Source organism: Scyliorhinus canicula, chromosome 20, assembly GCF_902713615.1.
Source record: "Scyliorhinus canicula chromosome 20, sScyCan1.1, whole genome shotgun sequence".
NCBI classification, from domain to species: domain Eukaryota; kingdom Metazoa; phylum Chordata; class Chondrichthyes; order Carcharhiniformes; family Scyliorhinidae; genus Scyliorhinus; species Scyliorhinus canicula.
In genome coordinates, this window is record NC_052165.1 from 48562437 (window position 1) to 48586973 (window position 24537).

The 24537-nt window shown below is 46.2% G+C and overlaps 1 protein-coding gene across 4 annotated transcripts in view; it reads left to right on the top strand.

Annotated features, from left to right (window-relative positions):
• nap1l1 (nucleosome assembly protein 1-like 1) overlaps positions 1-24537 on the top strand; it is a 96499-nt gene that overhangs the window by 49737 nt on the left and 22225 nt on the right. For all 4 annotated transcript variants that reach the window (XR_005458277.1, XM_038779932.1, XM_038779934.1 and 1 more), the window contains exons 6-12: positions 2221-2301; positions 4021-4149; positions 5003-5074; positions 9235-9374; positions 13468-13613; positions 13695-13714; positions 22228-22350. Coding sequence is in view for 3 of the 4 variants with exons in the window: in XM_038779932.1 (XP_038635860.1) it covers positions 2221-2301; positions 4021-4149; positions 5003-5074; positions 9235-9374; positions 13468-13613; positions 13695-13714; positions 22228-22350 (711 nt within the window). In the remaining variant the exon portion in view is untranslated. The remainder of the gene's footprint in view (positions 1-2220; positions 2302-4020; positions 4150-5002; positions 5075-9234; positions 9375-13467; positions 13614-13694; positions 13715-22227; positions 22351-24537) is intronic.

Sequence of the window (24537 nt, forward strand, 5' to 3'; positions counted from 1 at the left end):
CACCGCTCCTGCGCGGGGAAGAACCAGTTAGGGCCCCGCCTCCCCCGTCACCGTCTCCGCCCCCCCAGCTCCACAGCGTGGGAAACCAGAGGAAAGCCCACACCTTCGCACTGCTCCACCACACCCTTCTGACGCAGCTCTCCCAAATAACAGCCCCACTCCATACCCCCAACCCGACATAGAATACAACAAACCCCCCCGACCCTCCCCGCAAGATACACAACTCAACCAATGCCCCACAGCAGAAAAAAAACATAGCAGAACAACACCCCCATAAATAACCATATAAAAATTGCTAAATTACAAAAAAAAAATGAACATAGCAACAGCAGAATCCAGCGCTAAGATATTTCAACCGACCCCACAACCCCAAACCCCTAGTTCAAGTCCAGTTTCTCCGTCCGCACGAAGGCCCACGCCTCTTCCGGGAATCGAAATAATAATGCCGGTCCGAATAAGTTACCCACAGGCGACATTCCGAACTTTATCTTTTGCCTGTAAAGCACCTCCTTCGTCCGATTAAATCCGGACCGCCGCTTAACCACCTCCGCATTCCAACCCTGGTAGATCCGTACTACCCCATTCTCCCACTTGCTGCTCTTCACCTTCTTGGCCCAGCGCAGCACACACTCCCGATCACTGAACCGGTGGAACCTCACCAGCACCGCACGCGGGGGTTCATTGTCCTTAGGCCTCCTGGCCAGTACTCTGTGTGCTCCCTCCAGCTCCAAGGGCAGATGGAAAGACCCGGCCCCCACTAGCGAGTTCAGCATTGTAGCCACGTAGGTTGTCAGGTCCGACCCCTCCAGCCCCTCCGCTAGGCCCAAGATCCGCAGTTTTTTCCGCCTCATGCGGTGATCAAGCTCCTCTAAGCGTTCCTGCCACTTCTTGTGGAGTGCCTCGTGCCCCTACACCTTACTCACGAGGATCCCGGCCTCCTCCTCTCGTTCAGTGGCCTGCGTCTGCAACTCCTTGATGGCAGCACCCTGGGTGGTCTGAATCTCTGACAGCCTTCTGTTTGTTTCCTGCAGAGAGCTCAGTACCTCAGCCTTGAAGCCTGTGAAGCAGCAGAGGAGAGCAGCTAGTTGCTCCTGGGCCCACTGTTTCCACTCCTCTGGAGCTCTGCCGGTGGCCATCTTGGATGCTTCCCCCGTTTTTTCTGGGGAGCTGCTGCTGCTTTTTCACCCTTTCCACTCCAAGTTCGAGTCATGGACTGCGGGGAAAGTCGTTCAGCACACCTTCCCCCACCGGGAGACGTCGAAAAATTTCCGTTTTGGGCTCTAAAAAGAGCCGCAAAGTCCTTTTAAAATGGGAGCTCCCAAATGTGTGGCTTCCTACTTCATCACAGCCACCGGAAGTCTGTAAGGTTAATTATGACTGAAAGGCCCCCCATCCCTAATTCTTTTACGTTTAGCTATGTCTCCTGCAGCACCTTTTTGGGGTGCTACCTGAATAGTGAAGCCAGTTGATCATGGAGCAGAGATGGTGAAGTTCCACTTGACATTGTAGCAGTAGGTGAATTGAAGTCAATTAGATGGTACATTTTTATTGGACATTACTTTCTGCACAAAACTGCTTCACAAAAAATGTTATTTTACAGAATCTACACTTGTGACAACAATTGCGCTAGTCATGCTTGAATGTGATGAACCTTTCTTAAACCGTTTGAGGCTCCTTGAGAGTTAATATACTTCATTTTGTTTCCTCTTCCTACTTGGTCTTGCATAGAAGCTTGAAGTAATGGGCATATATTTGTAACTTATTCGGGGAAAAACAAATAGTTTTTTAAAAAACTTGCAGTTTTGTATTACAATGAATAGATAAGTTTTAAAAACCTCAATTGTCAAGATTTGTCAATGCTTTCAAGGGCTTAGAAACCAGTAGTTGGATAATCTTTCGGGTGGAGAGAAGTCAACTGGTAATTGGGTTTGAAAGAATTTTTATGTGGGCCAAGACGAGAACTTTTGAACTTTATTTAAATGCACTCTTTTCATGCTTTTAAGACTTGAATAGGGAAACTCTCCAGATTGGTGGTACAGCATGAATAATTAATGTCATGCAGGTAGCTCAGTGGGGTTTATTGTAGCCTCTTGTTAACTCATTAAATGATTTGAAAATAATTTGCAAGGTATTGTCTTAATGTTTCAGCATATTTTCCTTGGAGAAGTGATGTGGGTTATGGGGTTTCCAATAAATAATACCTATCTGTCTTTCCTTCAGAGAAGTGATATTATCAATGCTATCTTTGAGCCAACAGAGGATGAATGCAAATGGCAAGGAGATGATGAGGAGGAATTATCAGTAAGTATCCTAGAGTCTAGATGCTGAGAGCTTTTTTGCAGATGGCAAGATCAGTTATTGGAATGTAATCCGGACTGTGCTGCTCATAACTGCCTGTAGTGTAAGCTAACTGTTGTAAAATTTGCCACAATATTAATTAAATGCATTTGATATCTGTGATGTTCTTTGAATTAATGTAGGTAGTTATTGTGAGTAACATCACTTCTCAGATTTGCTTCATGGCCTCAATCAGTCAGGATTCATGCGATAACTGTGATATCAAAATTTTTCTTAATTTTCCTAATAAAATCTTAGTGTCACAAGTAGGCTTGCAGTAACACTACAATGATGTTGCTGTGAAAATCCCCTGGTCGCCACTATGGTGCCTGTTGGGGTACTCTGAGGGAGAATTCAGAATGTCCAATTCCTCTAACAAGCACGTCGTGTGGGACTTGTGGGAGGAAACGCGGGCACCTCAAGGAAACCCACACAGACATGGGGGCAACTTGCAAATTCTGCATAGTGACCCAGTATATGGGCAAATGTAAAATGGTCCACTTTGGCAGGAAGAATAAAAAAGATACTTTATCTAAATGGTGAGAGATGACAGAGCTTTGAATTTCAGAAATATCTGAATGTCCTCATCAGTGATTCTCAGAGTGCAGGTACAGCAAGTAATGTGGAAAGTGAATAGACTATCGTTTGGTGAGGAGAATTGATACAAGAACGGGGAGATAATGCTTCAGTTAAGACCACATCTGGAATACTGTGTACAGTATTGGTCTCCTTATTTAAGAAAATATGTAAATGTGTTAGCGGTTGCGCGAAGGTTTATTAGACCAGAAATGGGTGATTGTCTGGGGAAAGATCGAACCGGTTAGATGGTTCAGAAGAGTAAAAGGCAACTTGATTTCAACCTTTAAGATCCTGAGTAGTCTTGATGGGATGGATGTGGAAAGGAGGTTTTCTCTCTTGTGGGAGAATCTAGAACTTGGGGTCACTGTTTAAAAATAACAGACCACTCATTTAAGACAATAACGAGGAAAGGTTTTTGAGAGTCATGAGTCTTAGCATGCTTCCTCAAAAGGTGCAAGCCAAGTCTTCGTTTTTACGGCTGAGCTAGGTAGATCTTGATTTACTAAGGTTATCGGGGTAGGTGGGAATGTGGTGTTTAGGTTATGATCGTGTTGAAATGATTGAGCACTCCCGAGAGTTTGAGTGGCCTACTCTTAATGCACATGTTCATAAAACATCGAGGGCCGAAGGGCCTGTTCTGTGCTGTACTGTTCTATTTATTAATGCCCTTTAAGAAAGGAAAGCTGCCATCCTTCATGTGTTGCCCTCTGAAATGGCCTACCAAGCCACTCATTTGTACAAACCTCTACACTTGCAGTGGTTCAAGCACAATGTTTTCAAGGTCAATTAGGGATAGGCAATAAATGTTAGCATATCTAAATGATTTTGTCACCCCCACCCCCTCCAGACATAGTGCTCAGGGCTATATTGGGTTGATCATTGGATGACTACCCAAATGGCTTTATCGATCAGATTTGAAACAAGCCATGAGTATGCTGTTTAAAAATTGGTGAACTTTGCTTCAGACCAAAAATTGGATTCATTTTGCAATCCTTGTAATTTTGTTTCACCTCTCTCGTTTCTCTCTCTCTTCTCTCTCCTCCCCCCCCCCCCCCCCCCCCAATCCTCCTCTCCTTCCCCCTCCCCCACACACAACAATCACAGGATGAAGTGAAAGAAAAGGTTAAAGTGGAGGAAGAGAAAAAAGATGAAGAAAAGGAGGAGCCAAAGGGAATTCCAGAGTTTTGGTTGACGGTCTTCAAAAATGTTGATTTGCTCAGTGACATGATACAGGTGGACTTGTGTTCCATAAATATAAATGTCTGTCTGTATATTGGAAAACTCTACTGAGGTCCTTGGGCCCATCTTAACCAAACTTGGTACCATGGACCAAGGGGCAAGTTGTAAGGGTTGTAGTGGAGTTGACATCTAACAGTCCCCACAAAGGGGGCTTTGGCAACCACACGGGGATCCAATGGTCCTACTACCTAAACTGTCCCCACTGACACTAACTCGAGTTGGACACGTTTTTATTTAAGATGGAGTTTGTCAGATTTTTGTTAGGCAAAGGAGTCTTGTTTATAGTGGAGCTGAGACCATAACCCCATTGAATAGTGGAGCAGGCTCAAAAGGCAAAATGGCTGACTTATTTGTTAAAACATTTTCTGAAGAAGACGCTTTGAATCAAAATGCTAATTCTCAACCCCTCCCTTGGATGCTGCCAGATTGGAGTTTTTCGAGCATTTTCTGTTTTTATTTTGTATCTTAGTTTTATCTTGAATTTAGCCTGTTGCTAGAATTGGGTGAAACCTTAAGTGTGCAAGGGTAGCTCAATTTCCCCAATTACCTGTGAGTAGGTGGTGGTGAGTGTCTGCCTTAAGCTGCTGCAGGTACAGTGCGGTTAGGGAATTCCAGGATTTTGACCCAGTGATGGTGAAGGAACGGTGATATATTTCCAAGTCAGGATGGTGAGTGACTTGGGAAGAGACTTTCAGGCGGGTCTGAGCCCTTATTCATCTAGATGATAGGCTGCCCTTGTCCTTCTAGATGGTAGTGCTCTTGGATTTGCCGATATAGTTTAGTGATTGACTATTATAAATTAGATGCTACACCGATGAACCTTACAAATCCTGTTTTTTTTTAACAGGAGCATGATGAGCCTATCTTAAAGCATTTAAAAGACTTGAAGGTGAAATTTTCAGACCCCGGACAGCCAATGGTAAGAATTACTTCATATATTGCAATCCAGTTTTCAATGCTTTTTGATTTGTGGTAGTGGAAGAAGGGATCTAAATGCAGATGTTCTGTCGTTCCTTCATATTATGTGATAAAGAATAGAGATACAGTCGCAAGTAAAATAATTGCAAGGTAGGGGCCTCACGGTAGCATGGTGGTTAGCATCAATGCTTCACAGCTCCAGGGTCCCAGGTTTGATTCCTGGCTGGGTCACTGTCTGTGTGGAGTCTGCACGTCCTCCCCTTGTGTGCGTGGGTTTCCTCCGGGTGCTCCGGTTTCCTCCCACAGTCCAAAGATGTGCGGGTTAGGTGGATTGGCCATGCTAAATTGCCCGTAGTGTAAGGTTAATGGGGGAATTGTTGGGTTACGGGTATACGGGTTACGTGGGTTTAAGTAGGGTGATCATTGCTCGGCACAACATCAAGGGCCGAAGGGCCTGTTCTGTGCTGTACTGTTCTATGTTCTATGTATGAGAGCTGCTCGGACATAACTCATTGAAATGAGAAAGGGTCTTAATTTATCCACCTGAAGGAGCTGAGCCATATGGATCCGGAAACTCCTAGGTTTAATCGCGACCAGGGTAGCAGTATAACGGTTCTTCATCCCGACTAAAAATGCACATATTACATGTCTAGTAAGAAAAACCGCGGCAATATAAATGTTGTTCACATTGTTTCTGCCCTGCTTGGTGCATTAATGTTGGGTGCTGATTATTTATTGGTTTTCGGGATGCCTACCTAGAATCTGCCCGTGAAAACTGAATTTCCATCTTGAGGATGGATTTTACATCACTGCTTAATAAAATTCTTAGTTTATAACCATCGCATCCCAATCCTGGAGGGAATGAACCATTCCTTTGACAGTGAGGCTTAGTGGCTCAGAGCTTATTCATTGATGGCGCGTAGAACGAAAGATCATTGTTTTTTGAACAAAACCTGTAACTCTTCCTAGAAAGCTGTGCACACGAGGTGACTGTGAACCTTCCATGTGCACTTTTGTATTCAAGATGCATAGCTGCAGGGAATTCATCAGATGACAGTGGCACATGAGCCATTGTATTGTGGAGCATTGGATAGACTGTATAATTGTCATTGGGACGAGGATAATTTTCAGATTAAACTTTATCCCGCATTGGACACTTTGCATAGAACATTATATATTGCAGAACATTGGTCCCCCTGAATTCAAGTGTCTAATTAATAGAATCCTATAGTAATCAAGCAGAGGTCAAAAGCACAAATGGGATTATTATTTAAATGATAAAATATTAAAGCATGCTGCTGTGCAGAGAGACCGGGGTGTGCTAGTGCATAAGTCTCACAAAGTTGGTTTACAGGTGATTAAGAAGACAAATGGAATTTTGTCCTTCATTGCTAGAGGGATGGAGTTTTAAGACGAGGGAGGTTATGCTGCAATTGTATAAGGTGTTAGTGAGGCCACACCTGGAATATTGTGTTCAGTTTTGGTCTCCTTACATGAGAAAGGACGTACTGGCACTGGAGGATGTGCATAGGAGATTCACTAGGTTAATCCCAGAGCTGAAGGGGTTGGATTACGAGGAGAGGAAGGGAATAGATAGGATAGATGCGGGCAGGTTGTTTCTACTGGCGGATGAAAGCAGAACTAGGGGGCATAGCCTCAAAATAAGGGGAAGTAGATTTAGGACTGAGTTTAGAAGGAACTTCTTCACCAAAGGGTTGTGAATCTATGGAATCCTTGCCTAGTGAAGCAGTAGAGGCTCCTTCATTGAATGTTTTAAAGATAAAGATAGTTTTTTGAAGAATAAAGGGATTAAGGGTTATGGTGTTCGGGCCGGAAAGTGGAGCTGAGTCCACAAAAGATCAGCCATGATCTCATTGAATGGCGGAGCGGGCTCGAGGGGTCAGATGGCCTACTCCTGCTCCTAGTTCTTGTGTAAGTTGAAACAGTCGGGCAGACGGTGGTGTAGTGGTAATGTTGCTGGACTAGTAATCCAGAGGGCCAAACTAATGTTCTGGAGACCAAGAACAATACCGCACAGGAACAGGCCCTCCAGTCATGATGCCAACCATTGCCAAAACCCTCAGCACTTCCTTGTGCCGTATCCCTCTGACCCATCCTATCCATGTTTGTCAAGGTGCCTTTTGAATGCCGTAAAGTGTAAATATGGGATCAAATCCCACCATGGCAGGTGGTGGAATTTAAATTAAATTAATAAATCTGGGATGTAAAGCTACTCTCAGTAATGGTGACCATGAAACTATCATTTTTTTGGTCTTAAAGACCCAAAGGTTCACTGATGTCCTTTTAGGGGAAGGAATCAGCCATCCTCGCCTGATCTTGCCTACATGTGACTCAATATCCACAATGGCATAGCAAGTCAATCAATGGCAATTAACGATGAGCAACAAATGCTGCCTTCGTCAATGATGCCAACATCCCATGAAAGAATATAGTAGACATATGGCCTGTTGAGCCAGCTCTGCATTCAATACGATCCTGGCTCACCTTGGGCTTTCCTGCACTACTGCCTGTTTCCCATATCTCTTGATTCCCTGAGTCCCCAAAATGTCTGTCCCAGCCTTGAATATATTCAACGATGAAGCATCCGTAACCCTCTGGCAAAAAATTCACAAGTAAACTAATTTTTCTGCATCTTGGTCCTAAATCATTGTCCCCATATCTTGAATATTTGTTTCTGCTGATTGAGGAATCTATTTCTCGGCGTTTACCCTCTCAAGCCTCATCAGAATCTTGTATGTTTCATTCAAGTCATGCAGCCCATCACATCTACTGAAAAGCAGTCCAGTTAATGCCTTGCTCAGATCCATGTCTCTGCATTTATTATTCAGTTTCTTTATGAAGGCTGCTGTTGAAACTGTACCTCTCCCAGGCAGTGCATTCCAAACTACAGCTTCTAGTTTGGGGAACAAAAACATTTCTCTTGCATTATCTTATTATTTTACCAATCACTTTAAATCTATGCCTCCTTATTATCAACCCATCAACCATTAGAAATTAATATTTTTGCTCTATCCAAACCATTCATAATTTTTTTTTTCAATTTAGAGGACCCAATTATTATTTTTTTTCCAATTTAAGGGGCAATTTAGCATGGCCAATCCACCTAACCTGCACATATTTGGGTTGTGGGGGTGAAACCCACGCAGACACGAGGAGAATGTGCAAACTCCACACGGACAGTGACCCAGGGCTGGGATTTGAACCCGGGTCCTCAGTGCCGTAGGCAGCAGTGGTAACCACTATGCCACATGCCACACTCATTCGTGAGTTTAAACGTTTCTATCAAATCTCTTTTATAACCATCTCAAATCTAAGGAAAACAATCCCATCGTCTGTCTTATGCATGGCACAGTAATCCTTCATTATTGGACAGTTCGAATCCTTGCCTAGTGAATTGTTCTGCTTCCAGTAGTTTTATCACCCTTTGTAGTCAAATATTTGTTGCACCTATCAGGTTTACATGAAAATAACTGAGACAACAGTCGAAGAAAACAAATTATAACCCTTTTTTTGGGAAGGCCAATGCATCTATCTTGCTGAAAATCCCAGATTTATTTCACAGCTGAAATAACAGCTGATGTGCGAATGCTTCTGTACCATGGCTGGTTCTCGTTCATTGCAGTTTATTTCAGTGGATTAGCACCGATGATTCCAAAAACTTGAGCACTGTTTGGTAAATTATTATTAGTGGTAATTGTTTCCACCTATCAGTTATGAGTCCAGTTTCTTCATTCAGTATCGATGCAGAACAGCTTGATGGTATCCCAGCACGTCAGTTTTAAGTAATTGTACCTATTATATTAACACCTACACATGAAACAATTTTAATCACTTTTTAAAGCTCGGAACAATAAATATTGCACTTCCAAGTTATGTTGGGGAATGTTTGCTTGGGGAATTCTTAAGCTGCTTGTCAAATGTGACTGCTATAACACTGCAAGCTATTTATGGCAGTGTAGCTAATGAATCCCATAGCGATGCAAAATGGTAAGCAATCCATTTTTCAATTTGACTCCGCTTGAGGGTGAGCTCATAGCTGTGTACAACATAAAATGCTTCAATTTAAAAAAAAAAAACGAATTTCTCCCTAATAGTAAGTATATTGATGTTCTTTGTCTTGTTTGTGTATATTTTACCTAGAGTTTTACCTTGGAGTTTAAGTTTGAGCCAAATGAGTATTTCACCAATGACGCAGTGACAAAAACATACAAGATGAGGTCGCAGCCTGATGAGTCAGACCCTTTCTCATTTGATGGGCCAGAAATTATGGGATGCACAGGGTAAGAAAGCTTCTTCAATTTAACAGAAGAAATTGAAGATGATTTTTTAAAAAAATGTTGCTTTTGAATTTAAAACATTCCGAATGGCTGCAGTGAAAGGTGCACTGGGTTGTCAAACTTGTGTCCCTACTTCTGGGTGAATGCAATGACTTTAGTTATACTGAATTTGTGTTGGAACAGTTAGTGGAAATTTCATTTTTATTTTGTTTGAAGCAAGCTCCACTTTTTTGTAGCACAGACTCCATCTATTTTCAGCTATCTACTTGGACAGGAATGATATAGTTCAGTGCCAGCGTGAGTTTGAATGTATAACTCGGGCTTGTCCAACACACGGTCTGCAATTTGGTCCGCAAAGTCCCTTTGTGGCCTGTAGAGTGATCGTTGAAAATGCTGGTAAGATGGGTCAGTGAGATTGAAGATTTCTGCAGGGACTGCTCCTCCATTGGTGGTCTATTTCATTCCTGTGTTTGATGCTGATAAGCTTGAATGTCGTTTCACAAAATGTGAAGAAAATTTGAAATGGCCCCCCGCTAAACGATTGGACAAGTCTGGGATAACTGTTGGGAGCTTCACCTACAGTTCATCGATTTGCTAGATCGCTAAAGAGCAATAAGGGCATAGAGCAAATGTTGTTGCAGTCTCTCATAATACAGCAAAATCTGGACAATGCTCAGGCTTGCACTGATAAGTTGTAACCAGTACAAGTGCTAGGCAATGACATTAGCGAGAGAATCTAACCATTCCCGTATCATTCCATGGTGTTTTCATCACTGTTTTCCTTGCCATCAATACCCTGGGGATCACCATTGGCCAGAAACTTAACTGAACCAGCTGTATAAATGCTATGGAAACATATGCAGGTCAAAGGTTGGGAATTCTACAGTAAGTATTTCACCACCCGAGAGCCCAAAGCCTGTCTACCATTTACAAGGGCCAAGTCAGCAGTATGATGGTATACTCCCCACTTACCTGAATGAATGCAGACCCAATAATACTTGAGCTCAGCTCAATCACGGATACCCCATCCACCACCTGAAATATTCACTGCGTCCACCAACAGCACACAATGGCAGCAGTATGTACCATCTACAAGATGCACTGCATTAACTAGCCAAGGCACCTTCCAAACCAGTGAACTTTACCGCCCCAAAAGACAATGACCATAGGCACATGGAACACACCTGCAAATTCTCTTCCAAGCCCCTCAATCCTGACTTGAATCATCATTTCTGTACTGTCACTGGGTTAAAATCCTGGAACCTTCCAACTGAGCTGTGTTCTGACACCATATGGACTACAGCAGTTCAAGACAGCTCACCATCACCTTGAGGGCAATCAGCGATGGCAATGAATGCTAGTCTAGACAGCAATGCCCACATCCCAAAAATGAACAAGAAATTTGGATGGATACAGTACTTATCTATTCCAAATGGATGAAGAGACCAAAAGTGTGGTGTTAAATTTGCTGATTACACAAAGATAGGTAAAATGTGAATAGGACATGGAGGCTACAATAGGATTCTGGATAGGTTGAGGGTGTGGATAAAGGTCTGGTAAATGGAATATCATGTGGGAAGGTGTGAAATTGTCCATTTATGCAGGAGAAGTAAAATTTAATCTTAAACTCTATAATCTCCACTTCGATAATGTACTGAGTTTCTACTTGTCTAGTGCGTGAACTGCAAATTACAAGTATGCACTACAGCAATTGGGAAAGCTAGTAGAATGTTTATTGTGAGGGCATTTGAATACAAAAGTAGGTTGGTTATGCTCCAGTTATTCAGGACATTGGTGAAACTACATCTGAAGTAGTGTGCAGTATTGTGGTCTCCTTATTCAAGGAAGCATGCAAGTGCATTGGGAAGCAGTTCAGAAGATTTGCCAGACTGTTGTCTTGTGAGGAAAGGTTGGACAGGTTAGGTTTGTATCCGCTCAAAGTGTGAAACATCCAAGATCCTAAGGGGTGAATGGAAGAGGGTGTTTCCTCTTGTGGGAGAATCTAGTACTAGTGGTTACTGTTTTTAAAAATAAGACGTTGCCCATTTAGGTCAGAGATGAGAAATCTTTGCGGGTTTTGAAATATTTACAAGAGATCATCCCCAAAAGAAAATACCGGGAGGATGTTTCTACTTGTGGGAGAGGCTAGAACCTGGGGAAACACTGAAGTATGAAGTCTACTGTTTTTTCTGAGGGTTGTTGATGTGTGATGTTCTCTTCCCTAGAAAGAGGCTGGATCATTGAATTTATTTAAGGCAGAATTGGGGCATCTTTTTGATAAACAAGTTAATGAAAGGTTATGGGGGAAAACAGGAAGCAGAGTTGAGACTGAAACTGGATCAAGCATGATCTCATTGAAAGATGGAGCTAGCTTGAAGGGCTGAAATAGTCTACTCCTCCTCCTAAGTCCTATGTTTAAGTTAAAGGCTTTTGTGCAAGTTAAAGGCTGGGAACTGAATATTCAAAGGTATCTGACATTTTGGAAGGACAGGAAACTAGGAAAGGGTGGTGAGGTAGCATTATTAAGGATGACTATACAATAGTGAGATGAATTCTAAAGATCAATATGCAGGGTGAATTTGGATAGAACCAGCAACTGTTTCGTCGCTTGTGGGAGCAATTTCTAGGCCCCCTAACGGTAACTATATTGTAGGATGGGTTATATAGAAAGAAATAATAGTGGCTTGTGAGAATGGTACTGCAATAATCATGGGTGATTTTAATCTACATCTTGATTGGTCAAATGGGGTAGCCTGGAAGGTGAGTTCAAAGGTGTTTTTGTGACAATTTTTGTAGAACCAACCAGAGAGCACACTGTTCTAAACCTGATCATGTACAATGAGACCAGATCATTTAATGACGTAGTAAAGGAACCCCAAGATAGTAACAGTGGTCATAACACGATTGAACGTGTCTAAGATTTGAACTTAAAGAAAGGCAATTACAAAGGTATTAAAACGGAGCTTGCCAAAGAGTTTTAGAAAGATATTTCTTAACACAATAAAAATACTTCCAGTGAGATTGCAGAAGGATGCATCAATTGTTCATAACTTAAGGAAGTTAAAGATAGCATCAAATTGAAAGAAAAAGTACAAAATTCCACAGATAGATGGCAGATCAGAAGTTTGGACAGCATAGTTTATTTTTTTAAAATCCGAACAGTGACAAAATTAATAAGGAGGGAGAAATTGGAGTGTGAAGTATGAGTAATCTCGTTAGAAATATAAAAATAGATGGCAAGAATTTCTGCAAATGTTTAAAGGGAAAACTCTAAAGTGAACATGGGTCCTCTAGTGAGTCTAGGCAATTAATAACGGTAAATGTGGAAGTGTTGAAAAAATATTTTCTGTCTTCACTGTAGAAAACGCGCACAACCGCCTGGTTATATTCGACCAAAATATGCACCTTAGTTGAGGAAATGGAAAGGAGGGGATGGAAACTAATTCTAAGTTGCCTTGACTTTTGACAAAAGAGATTTTAAAACCTAAATGCTTGGAAAACTAAAATCTAAATTTAAAAACTGCAGTAATCTAGTAAGAACATTTAAATGAACACAGCCTTGCGCTGCTCTCTTGTTCCTGTCATGGTGGCTGCACCTCAGGAATGCCCACCTCGGACCAATCATAAACTTAACTCGCCTTGAACTACTTCCATTGGAACCCCTGTTGTGGTTGTGAGCCAGATCAGAAGCTCCTGGGTGCTGGAGATGGACCAAGGACTGGATGTTTTCCTGAATGTGGCCTGCGAGCCATAATTTTTCCAGCCCTGCTGTATGGTAATATTGAATGAATTCTTTAATGGAAGTAACTTAGTGATGCAAGAGATGTTAACTTTAGTAGTTTTTGAGTTGCATCGCGCCACTGGTGTAAAATAGATCCTTTAAATGAGGTGAGTGACAAGTTGATCTTTGAACTACTAGCAAGGAATGCAAAATGTTTGCCATGGAACAGAAGTGGTGGTAAACTGAACTGCATAATGTTGATAGCAATATTGGAGAACTGTTTATTTCCAACAACAGTACATCTGTAATGTTAGGTTGAAAAGCTCAACTAGTCACAGAATATATATTTTTTTAAATCTGCAAATTCCAATGCAGGTGCCAGATCGACTGGAAGAAGGGGAAAAACATCACAATGAAAACCATTAAAAAGAAGCAGAAGCATAAGGGTCGGGGTACTGTTAGAACAGTCACGAAGACTGTACCAAATGACTCTTTCTTCAATTTTTTTTGTCCTCCTGAAGGTGAGTGCGAACAGAGTTAATGATTTGAATAACTTGGAATACTTTGTAAATTTTCTAATTTACTTACTTTTCCTCTTGCAGTTCCAGAGAATGGAGAGCTGGTAAGTCAACTCTTCAACTAACATGTTTGCAATCTCTTCAGTATGTTGTAATTTTAAAAAGTAATGTTTTTTTTTAATAAACAATTTTATTGAGGTAGTTTTTGGCTTTATAAACCGTTACAGACGTCATCAGAAAGGAAGCAAAAAAGGCAAAAATGTGCAAACATCCACGTTCTTTCAATACTTCCACCGTAACATATTGCACAAGCCCGCTCCCCTCCCACCGGTACTACCCGCCATATTTTCCCTCCTACTCTACTCTAACCCCCCCCCCCCCCCCCCCCTCCCCCCCTGCTGACGCTCACTCTCCCGCAAAGAAGTCAATAAATGGGTGCCACCTCCGGGTGAACCCCTGCACAGAACCCCTCAAGGCGAACTTGATTTTTTCCATCCCCAGGAAACTCGACATGTCCGCCAGCCACCACTCCGTCTTCGGGGGCTTTGAGTCCCTCCACGCCAATAATATTCGTCGCCGGGCTATCAGGGAAGCAAAGGCCAGCACATCGGCCTCTTTCTCCCCCTGGACGCCCGGGTCTTCCGAAACCCCAAAAATTGCCACCCCTGGGCTCATCACCACCCTTGTTTTTAGCACCTGGGACATGACCCCCGCAAATCCCTCCCAGTACCCCCTCAGCTCAGGGCATGCCCAAAACATGTGAACATGGTTCGCTGGTCCTCCCGCGCACCTAGCGCATTTGTCCTCTATCCCGAAAAATTTGCTCATCCGAGCCACCGTCATATGGGCCCGGTGAACGACCTTAAATTGGATCAGCCCGAGCCTAGCACATGTCGCGGTCGAGTTTACCCTACTCAGGGCCTCTGCCCACAGCCCATCCTCCATTTCCCCGCCTAGCTCCTCCTCCCATTTAAGTTTCAGTTCCTCTGTCTGGGACCCTTCCTCCCTCATGAGCACCTTATAAATACCCGAGACTCTACCCTCCCCTTCATCCCTCCCAGAGACTATTCTGTCTAGGATCCCCATTGGCGGGAGGCGCGAGAAAGATCGGACCTGTCTACGAACAAAGTACCGCAACTGTAGGTATCTAAAATCATTTCCCCTTACCACCCCAAATTTCTCCTCCAAGCTCCTCAAACTCGCGAAGCTCCCTTCCAGGAACATATCATAGAACATAGAACATAGAACATAGAACAGTACAGCACAGAACAGGCCCTTCGGCCCTCGATGTTGTGCCGAACAATGATCACCCCACTTAAACCCACGTAACCCGTATACCCGTAACCCAACAATCCCCCCATTAACCTTACACTACGGGCAATTTAGCATGGCCAATCCACCTAACCCGCACATCTTTGGACTGTGGGAGGAAACCGGAGCACCCGGAGGAAACCCACGCGCACACGGGGAGGACGTGCAGACTCCACACAGACAGTGACCCAGCCGGGAATCGAACCTGGGACCCTGGAGCTGTGAAGCATTGATGCTAACCACCATGCTACCGTGAGGCCCCTACCTTGCAATTATTTTACTTGCGACTGTATCTCTATTCTTTATCACCCACCCTTCCCGCCCCTGCTCGCTGCCATACTCTGAACCCCCCATCCATACTGCCGGGGGCAAACCGATGGTTGTCGCAGATTGGCGCCCAGACAGACGCCCCCATCTCCCCCACATGCCTCCTCCACTGGCCCCATATCCGCAGGGTCGCCACCACTACCGGGCTGGTGGTGTACTTGGCCGGCGGCAGCGGTAGAGGAGCCGTGACCAGGGCTTCCAAACTGGAGCCCCTGCACGAAGCCGCCTCCACCCGCTCCCAAATAGACCCCGTACCCACCATCCACTTCCTTATCATAGCGATGTTGGCCGCCCAGTAATAGTTGACCAGACTCGGCAAAGCCAGCCCTCCCTCGCTGCGGTTCCTCTCCAACATCGCCTTCTTTACCCGCGGAGACTTTCCCGCCCAGACAAAGCTCATGATCAGCCCGTTAACTCTTTTGAAGAAGGACTGTGGGATAAAGATCGGGAGGCACTGAAAAATAAACAAAAATCGAGGGAGGATTGTCATCTTTACAGTCTGCACCCTCCCTGCCAGCGACAGCGGGAGTGCATCCCATCTCCGAAACTCTCCCTTCATTTGCTCCACCACCCTGTCCAAATTTAACTTATGCAGCCTGCCCCAGTCTCGTGCCACCTGGATTCCCAAATACCGGAAATTTTCCTCAACCAGCCTAAACGGTAGCCCTCTCAATCTGTTCTCCTGGCCCCTTGCCTGGACCACAAACATTTCACTCTTGACCGTATTTAATTTGTATCCTGAGAACTGGCCGAACTCCCTCAGCATTCCCAGTATAGTTCCCATCCCGGCCACTGGGTCCGACACGTACAGGAGCAGGTCGTCTGCATAAAGAGAAACCCTGTGTTCAACCCCGCCCCTCACCATCCCCTTCCAACCCTCTGCGGCTCTCAGCGCCATCGCCAGCGGCTCTATGGCCAGCGCAAACAGCAGCGGGGAGAGCGGGCAGCCCTGCCTGGTCCCTCGGTACAACCTAAAGTACTCCGACACTTCTCTGTTAGTCCTGACGCTGGCCCTCGGGGCCTGATATAATAATTTGATCCAATCCACCAATCCCTCCCCGAACCCAAACCGTCCGAGCACCTCCCATAGATAGTCCCACTCTACCCGGTCAAAGGCCTTCTCGGCGTCCATTGCCACCACTACCTCCACCTCTCTACCCGCCGGGGGCATCATTATCACGTTGAGCAATCTCCTCAGATTGGCCGCCAGCTGCCGACCTTTAACAAACCCAGTTTGATCCTCCCCAATCACCTCCGGTACACAGTCCTCCATTCTCCCCGCCAGTACCTTTGCCAGGAGCTTGGCGTCTACATTAATCAGGGAGATTGGCCTGTAGGACCCGCACACCTCCGGGTCTTTACCCCGCTTCAATATCAGAGATATGGTGGCTTGTGACATTGTCGGCGGCAGGGTCCCTCTGTCCCTTGCCTCATTGAAAACCCTCGCCAAGACCGGGCCCACCAGCTCAGAGAACTTCCTATAAAACTCTACTGGGTATCCATCCGGCCCCGGGGACTTCCCCGACTGCATGGCCTTTAGGCCCCCCAATACCTCCTCTACTCTAATCGGGGCGCCCAGCTCTTCCACTTGCCCCCCCCCCAACTGTTGGGAATGTTAACCCGTCCAGAAACCTTTTCATCCCCTCCGGTTCTTCCGGCGGCTCCGAAGTATACAGCTTACGATAGAAGTCCCGGAATACCCTATTCAATTCTGCCGGATCCTCCACTTTGCGCCCCCCCTCGTCCCTCACTCTACCTATTTCCCTGGCCGCCTCCCTCCTCCTGAGTTGCTGCGCTAACAGTCTGCTAGCCTTTTCCCCATACTCGTACACCACTCCCCTCGCCTTCCTAAGCTGTTCCACGGCCCTGCTCGTGGATAGTGCCCCCAGTTCCGCCTGTAGCCTCCGCCTTTCCCTGAGTAAAACCTCCCCCGGGGACTCCGCGTGCTCTTCATCTATCCGGCCCATTTCCCTGACCAATCTATCCATCTCTGCCCGGTCTGCCTTGGCTTTGTGGGCCCCAATTGAAATCAGCTCCCCCCGAACTACTGCCTTTAGCGCCTCCCACACGGTCGCCGCTGAGACCTCCCCAGTGTCATTCACCTGCAGGTAATTTTTTATACATTTCCGAAGCCTCTCGCAGATCCCCTCCTCCGACAGCAGTCCCACATCTAGCCTCCATTGCGGGCGTTGATAACTCGCTCCCCCGAACTGCAGGTCCACCCAATGCGGGGCATGGTCTGAAATGGTAATTGCTGAGTATTCCGTGTTCTTTACCTCCCCCATACAGTCCCTGCTTATTACAAAGAAATCTATCCTGGAATATACTTTATGGACGTGCGAGTAAAACGAGTAGCCCCTTCCTGTTGGCTGTCCCTCTCTCCAGGGGTCCACTGCCCCCATTTGCCCCATAAACCCTTTCAGCTCCCTTGCCATTGCTGAGAGTCTACCCGTTCTGGGACCCGACCGATCCAAAGTCGGGTCAAGGACCATGTTAAAGTCCCCTCCCATTATTAGCTTGCGAGAATCCAAGTCCGGGATCTTCCCCAGCACTCTTTTAATAAAGTCCACGTCATCCCAGTTCGGGGCATATATATTCACCAGCACCACCCTTCTCCCCTCCAGTCTGCCCCGTACCATCAGGTATCTGCCCCCCCTGTCTGCAGATATGCCCTCTGCCTCAAATTGCACGCGCTTGTTGATCATGATTGCCACCCCTCTGGACTTCGAGTCCAAGTCCGAGTGGAAGACCTGGCTAATCCAGCCCTTCCTTAGCCTGGTCTGGTCTGACACTTTCAGATGTGTCTCCTGCAACATAATTACGTCCGCCCTCAGGGCCCGCAAGTGCGCGAACACCCGCGCCCTCTTAACCGGCCCATTCAGTCCCTTGACGTTCCAGGTGATCAGCCTGGTCGGGGGGCACATCCCACCCCCCCCACCCCGCCGGTCAGCCATAGCCTTTCTCGGGCCGGCCCCTGACCCGTGCGTCGCGCCATTCCTGGCCCGCCCTTTGGCTGCCTCCACCCTCGACCTCCTTTCCAGTGCCTATTTCAAGTCCCTCTCCCGTCAGCAGAACAACCCCCCCCTCCCCTAACCCCATCCCCCGATACCCCCACCCCCGCCATCTACTGGCTGTTACTTCCCCCCCCCCATCTGACTTCCTTGACTAGCCAATCTGCTAGCCCGGTGACTCAACACTCCGGCGCCTTCCTGTCCCATTCCCCTTGTTCCCCCGTCCTCCTCCCCCCCCCCCCCACTGGGGCAAGCCGGCTCCAGTGTCCTCCACGAGCCGCACAAAAAGCCCAAACAGGAAAAAAAAAAAAAACCATAAAAAGGGAAAAAACCACAGAAAAAAGAGAAAAAGCACATAAATGTCCATGAACAAAGGAAAGAGTCTCAAATGTTCCGCCTGGCCCCTTTGGCCCAGCAAACCGTTGAGCAGCGGTCCAGGCACATTCGGCGCTCCTTCCCACAAAAATCCTCGGGCCCTAACTCGCGTCCTTGGGGCCTCCTTTCGGGACCAGCCCCAGGCCCCTCACAAAATCCATCGCTTCTTCGGGCTCGAAGAAGCAGCGGTGCCGACCCTGGTGCGCGACCCACAGCCGGGCTGGGAACAGCAGACCAAACCTCACGTGCCTCCTGAACAGCACCTCCCTGACATTCTTAAAGGCTGCTCGCCGCCGAGCCACCTCCTGGCTCAGATCCCGACAAATGCGGAGAACACTGCCGTTCCACGTTCCACGAGTCCCGGCGCCCTCCGCCCACCGCAGCACCCGCTCCCCGTCCACGAACCTGTGGAACCTAATCACCATCGGGCGGGGGGGTCCGCCCGGCCGCCCCCGCCTTGCCTGCACTCTGTGTGCCCCCTCCAGCTCCAACGGTCGTGGAAAGGCTTCGGCTCCCATCAGCCGCCCCAGCAGGCCCGCTACAAACGCTGCAGCATCAGCTCCCTCCGCCCCCTCCGGGAGGCCGACCACCCCCAGATTGTTCCTGCGGATTCCACTCTCCAGCTCCTCCACTCCGTCCAGCAGTCCTCCCCGCCGCTCCCCCAGGCCGCCCACCCCTACCGCTGCAACCGTTTGCGCATCCGCCTGCTCCTCCACCGCCTCTCCCAGCTCCTTAACTTTAACATCCTTGGGCGTCCATCCTCTGGTTCAGTTGATCCACCGCTTTCTGGACCGGGTCCAAGCTGTCCCGCCCCAGCGCCTCAAAACCGGACCCCACCACCCGGAGCATGTTATCCAGCGCCAACTGGACTGCCGAGTCCGGGGTCCGCGTGTCCGCCATCTTAGGTCCCAGGTAATTTTCTTCAGGTCCTTGTCTCTGTCCCTTTTTCTCCTTCTTCTTCTGCCCTCTGGAATCCCGCTGTTCCATATGCCGCAGCCCGCTCCCCAGCGCCCTCGCTGCCGCTTTCCTTTGCCCAGCACCTTAAATTTTTACCCCCTCCTGGGCATCTGAAGTGGGTCCAAGCTGTCCCTCCTCAGCAACCCCAAACCTTTTTTTCCCCCTGTCCCGGAGGAAGGAAGGTCCGTGGGTCCGCCATCCCACCCTTCAGGTCAGCTTCCTCCTTGCCTCCGTCTCTCTCTCTTTCTTCCTCACCTGCTGGCCTCCCACACCTCCATTTTCTGCAGCCCGCTCTCCTCTTCTGTTCCCGGCAGCCTTTCTGCCGCCTCCGCGGTCCCGCCATCGCGGGGAAACAGCCGTTCAGTCCAGCCGGAGTGAGAGCCCACCGAATGTGCGGCTCACTCGGACATCGCCGCCACCGGAAGTCGTCAAAAAGTAATGTTTTTAACTGTAACATATAATGCTTCCTTATAATGCAGGTTTCTCAATTGCTATGGTTACATTGTTACATGGAGTAAACCTATTACTGGTTAACTATTTGGGGATAACATTTTAGAATGACCCCTTTGTCAGAGGATGGGGTTAGTGGAGAAGAGGCAGATGCTTGCCTGATCTAGTTTAAAGCTCTTAAAGGAACAGCATCTTCAGGTGAATAACAAAGAAAATTACAGCACAGGAACAGGCCCTTCGGCCCTCCCAACCTGCGCCGATCCAGATCCTTTATCTAAACTGTTACCTATTTTCCAAGGTCTACTTTTCTCTGTTCCCCACCCGTTCATATATCTGTCCAGATGCATCTTAAATGATACTATCGTGCCCGCCTCTACCACCTCCGCTGGCAAAGCATTCCAGGCACCCACCACCCTCTGCGTAAAAAACTTTCCACGCACATCTCCCTTAAACTTTTCCCCTCTCACCTTGAAATCGTGACCCCTTGTAATTGACACCCCCACTCTTGGAAAAAGCTTGTTGCTATCCACCCTGTCCATACCTCTCATAATTTTGTAGACCTCAATCAGGTCTCCCCGCAACCTCCGTCTTTCCAATGAAAACAATCCTAATCTACTCAACCTTTCTTCATAGCTAGCACCCTCCATACCAGGCAACATCCTGGTGAACCTCTAAAGCATCCACATCCTTCTGGTAATGTGACGACCAGAACTGCACGCAGTATTCCAAATGTGGCCGAACCAAAGTCCGATACAACTGTAACATGACCTGCCGACTCTTGTACTCAATACCCCGTCCGATGAAGGCAAGCATGCTGTATGCCTTCTTGACCAGTCTAAAATTAAAATGAAAATCGCTTATTGTCACAAGTAGGCTTCAAATGAAGTTACTGTGAAAAGTCCCTAGTCGCCACATTCCAGCGCCTGTTTGGGGAAGCTGGTACGGGAATTGAACCTGTGCTGCTGACCTTGTTCTGCTTTACAAGCCAGCTAATTAGCCCACTGTGCTAAACCTGCCCCTAGGCTCTATCGACCTGCGTTGCCACCTTCAGGGTACAATGGACCTGAACTCCCAGATCTCTCTGTACATCAATTTTCCCCAAGACTCATCCATTGACCATAAAGTCTGCTCTTGAGTTAGATCTTCCAAAATGCATCACCTCGCATTTGCCTGGATTGAACTCCATCTGCCATTTCTCTGCCCAACTCTCCAATCTATCTATATTTTGCTGTATTCTCTGACAGTCTGCCTCACTATCTGCAACTCCACCAATCTTAGTATTATCTGCAAACTTGCTCATCAGACCACTTATACCATCGTCCAGATCATTTATGTATATCACAAACAACGGTGGTCCGAGCACTGATCCCTGTGGAACACCACTAGTCACCTTTCTCCATTTTGAGACACTCCCTTCCACTACTATTCTCTGTCTCCTGTTGCCCAGCCAGTTCTTTATCCATCTAGCTAGTACACCCTGAACCCCATACGACTTCACTTTTTCCATCAACCTGCCATGGGAAACTTTATCAAATGCTTTACTGAAGTCCATGTATACGACATCTACAGCCCTTCCCTCATCAATTAACTTTGTCACTTCCTCAAAGAATTCTATTAGGTTTGTAAGACATGACCTTCCCTGCACAAAACCATGCTGCCTATCACTGATAAGCCTTTTCTTCCAAATGTGAATAGATCCTATCACACAGTATCTTCTCCAACAGTTTGCCTACCACTGACGTCAAGCTCACGGGTCTATAATTCCCTGGATTATCCCTGCTACCCTTCTTAAAGAAAGGGACAACATTAGCAATTCTCCAGTCCTCCGGGACCTCACCTGTGCTCAAGGATGCTGCAAAGATATCTGTTAAGGCCCCAGCTATTTCGTCCCTCGCTTCCCTCAGTAACCTGGGATAGATCCCATCCGGTCCTGGGGACTTGTCCACCTTAATGCCTTTTAGAATACCCAAAACCTCCCCCTTCCTTATGCTGACATGACCTAGAGTATTTAAACATCCATCCCTAGCCTCAACATCCTTCATCCATAACATACAGCAATTAACAGTGGAACAAAGATGTTAACATTTTGTTGCATTAAAACAAAATTTATTGAAACCTTGGATCGGGGTTGCCTTTAGATTTAAGTCATTTCTAGAACTTGAGGTTTTGTGTTTCTACTGTTGTAGGATGAAGATTCTGAGGCAATACTCGCTACTGACTTTGAAATTGGCCATTTCTTGCATGAACGCATAATTCCACGAGCAGTGTTATACTTCACAGGAGAAGCTGTTGAAGACGATGATGATGACGTAAGTCCTGGGTGTTTAAATAGAAGCAATTAAGGTGCTGTGTGCTGCTATTTTGGTGCAGCCTAAATTTTGATAACTGCATTCTTGGCAGCCCAGGAATAACTCGGCATTAGAAGGAAAAATGTGAAGCATGAGTGCAGTCCATCTATTATGGAAATGGTTACGTTATATCAACTAAGCGATTAGCCATAGGTGTGGTGGTTACTGTGACTACCTTAAACCGATGTCAATTCTAGTAGTGTTAGCGCACACAATACAGGTGCAATACCCCATCCATATATTTACTTAAATGTGTACCACTATTTGAAAAGCAAAGTGGTAAGGCAGTGAGGGGAGGGGGAAAAAAAAAGAGCTTGCCTATGGACCAAAAGATCCAAGTAAACTTGCCGATGCAGTGTAAATTAGTATTATTCACGGTCCCAACAATGGGTATGTCACTCATTATTAATAAAGACATGGTCTGCAATGGTTCAAGAAGACATCTTGCCACCATCCATTCAAGGGTAATTAGGAATGAGCAATAAATTCTGGCCCAGCCAGCGCTGCTCACATCCCATTATGATTTTTTAAAAAACTACATTTTGTTCATGATTAGTGTGGCCAGTAGATAACATGCTGTGGAAAATGATTATAGCATTCAGTCAATTAACTTTAACAAAAGTGGAGCTTGTACTAATTTGTGGTAATTCAAAAATGCTGCTTCAGTTGAATATAAATATATTTGTAATATTAGTATATTATCTATTTAACACCGTGGGAGGGAACATATATCAAACATGTTACCAAAGCATAACCGGAAGGAGTGGAAACATTGGAATGGCTTGCAATCTTCTTCACCCTGGGATAAAACAGATGGGCCGTAGAATTGGAAAATGGCAAATGTTGCACCTTTCAAAAAAGGGCATCTGGACATTCTAGTAACTACAGACCGGCCAATTCAGCATGAGCCGTGAGTAAGGTTTTAGAAAAGATAATCGCAGGGTGGCGCAGTGGTTAGTACTGCTACCTCATGGCACCGAGGACTCTATTTCGATCCTGGCCCCAGGTCATTGTCCGTGTGAAGTTTGGACATTCTCTCCATATCTGCATGGATCTCACCCCCACAACCCAAAGATGTGCAGTGTAGGTGGATTGGTCATGCTAAATTGCCCCTTAATTGGAAAAAAATTTTATTTAAAAAAAAAAAGTTTATAAATGGTTATCGCCCGGGATGGGTATCCACAGGAAAGGTTTGCGTAATTGAGTAGAGCCAGCACAGAGCACCGGTTTGTAACATGCAGATTGTGTTTCGCCAATTTAATTTAAGATTTTAATGAAGGAATAGAATAGGTTGATTAAGGGACTGCAGTGAACATAGAACATAGAAGAACATAGAACACTACAGCGCAGTACGGGCCCTTCGGCCCTCGATGTTGCGCCGACCTGTGAAACCATTTGAAGCCTATCTGACCTACACTATTCCATTTTCATCCATATGTCTATCCAGTGACCACTTAAATGCCCTTAAAGTTGGCGAGTCTACTACTATTGCAGGCAGGGCGTTCCACACCCCTACTACTCTCTGAGTAAAGAAACTGCCTCTGACATCTGTCCTATATCTATCACCCCTCAATTTAAAGCTATGTCCCCTCGTGTTGGTCATCACCATCCGAGGAAAAAGACTCTCACTGTCCACCCTATCTAACCCTCTGACTATCTTATATGTCTCTATTAAGTCACCTCTCAGCCTTCTCTCTAACGAAAACAACCTCAATTCCCTGAGGCTTTCCTCGTAAGACCTTCCCTCCATACCAGGCAACATCCTAGTAAATCTCCTCTGAACCCTTTCCAAAGCTTCCACATCCTTCCTATAATGTGGTGACCAGAACTGCATGCAGTACTCCAGGTGCGGCCGCACCAGAGTTATGTACAGCTGCAGCATGACCCTGTGGTTCCGAAACTCAATCCCCCTGCTTATAAAGGCGAGCAGACCATATGCCTCCTTAACAGCCCTATTAACCTGGGTGGCAACTTTCAGGGATTTATGTACCTGGATGCCGAGATCTCTCTGTTCATCTACACTACCAAGAATCTTGCCATTAGCCCAGTACTCTGCATTCCTGTTACTCCTTCCAAAGTGAACCACCTCACACTTTTCCGCATTAAACTCCATCTGCCACCTCTCAGCCCAGCTCTGCAGCTTATCTA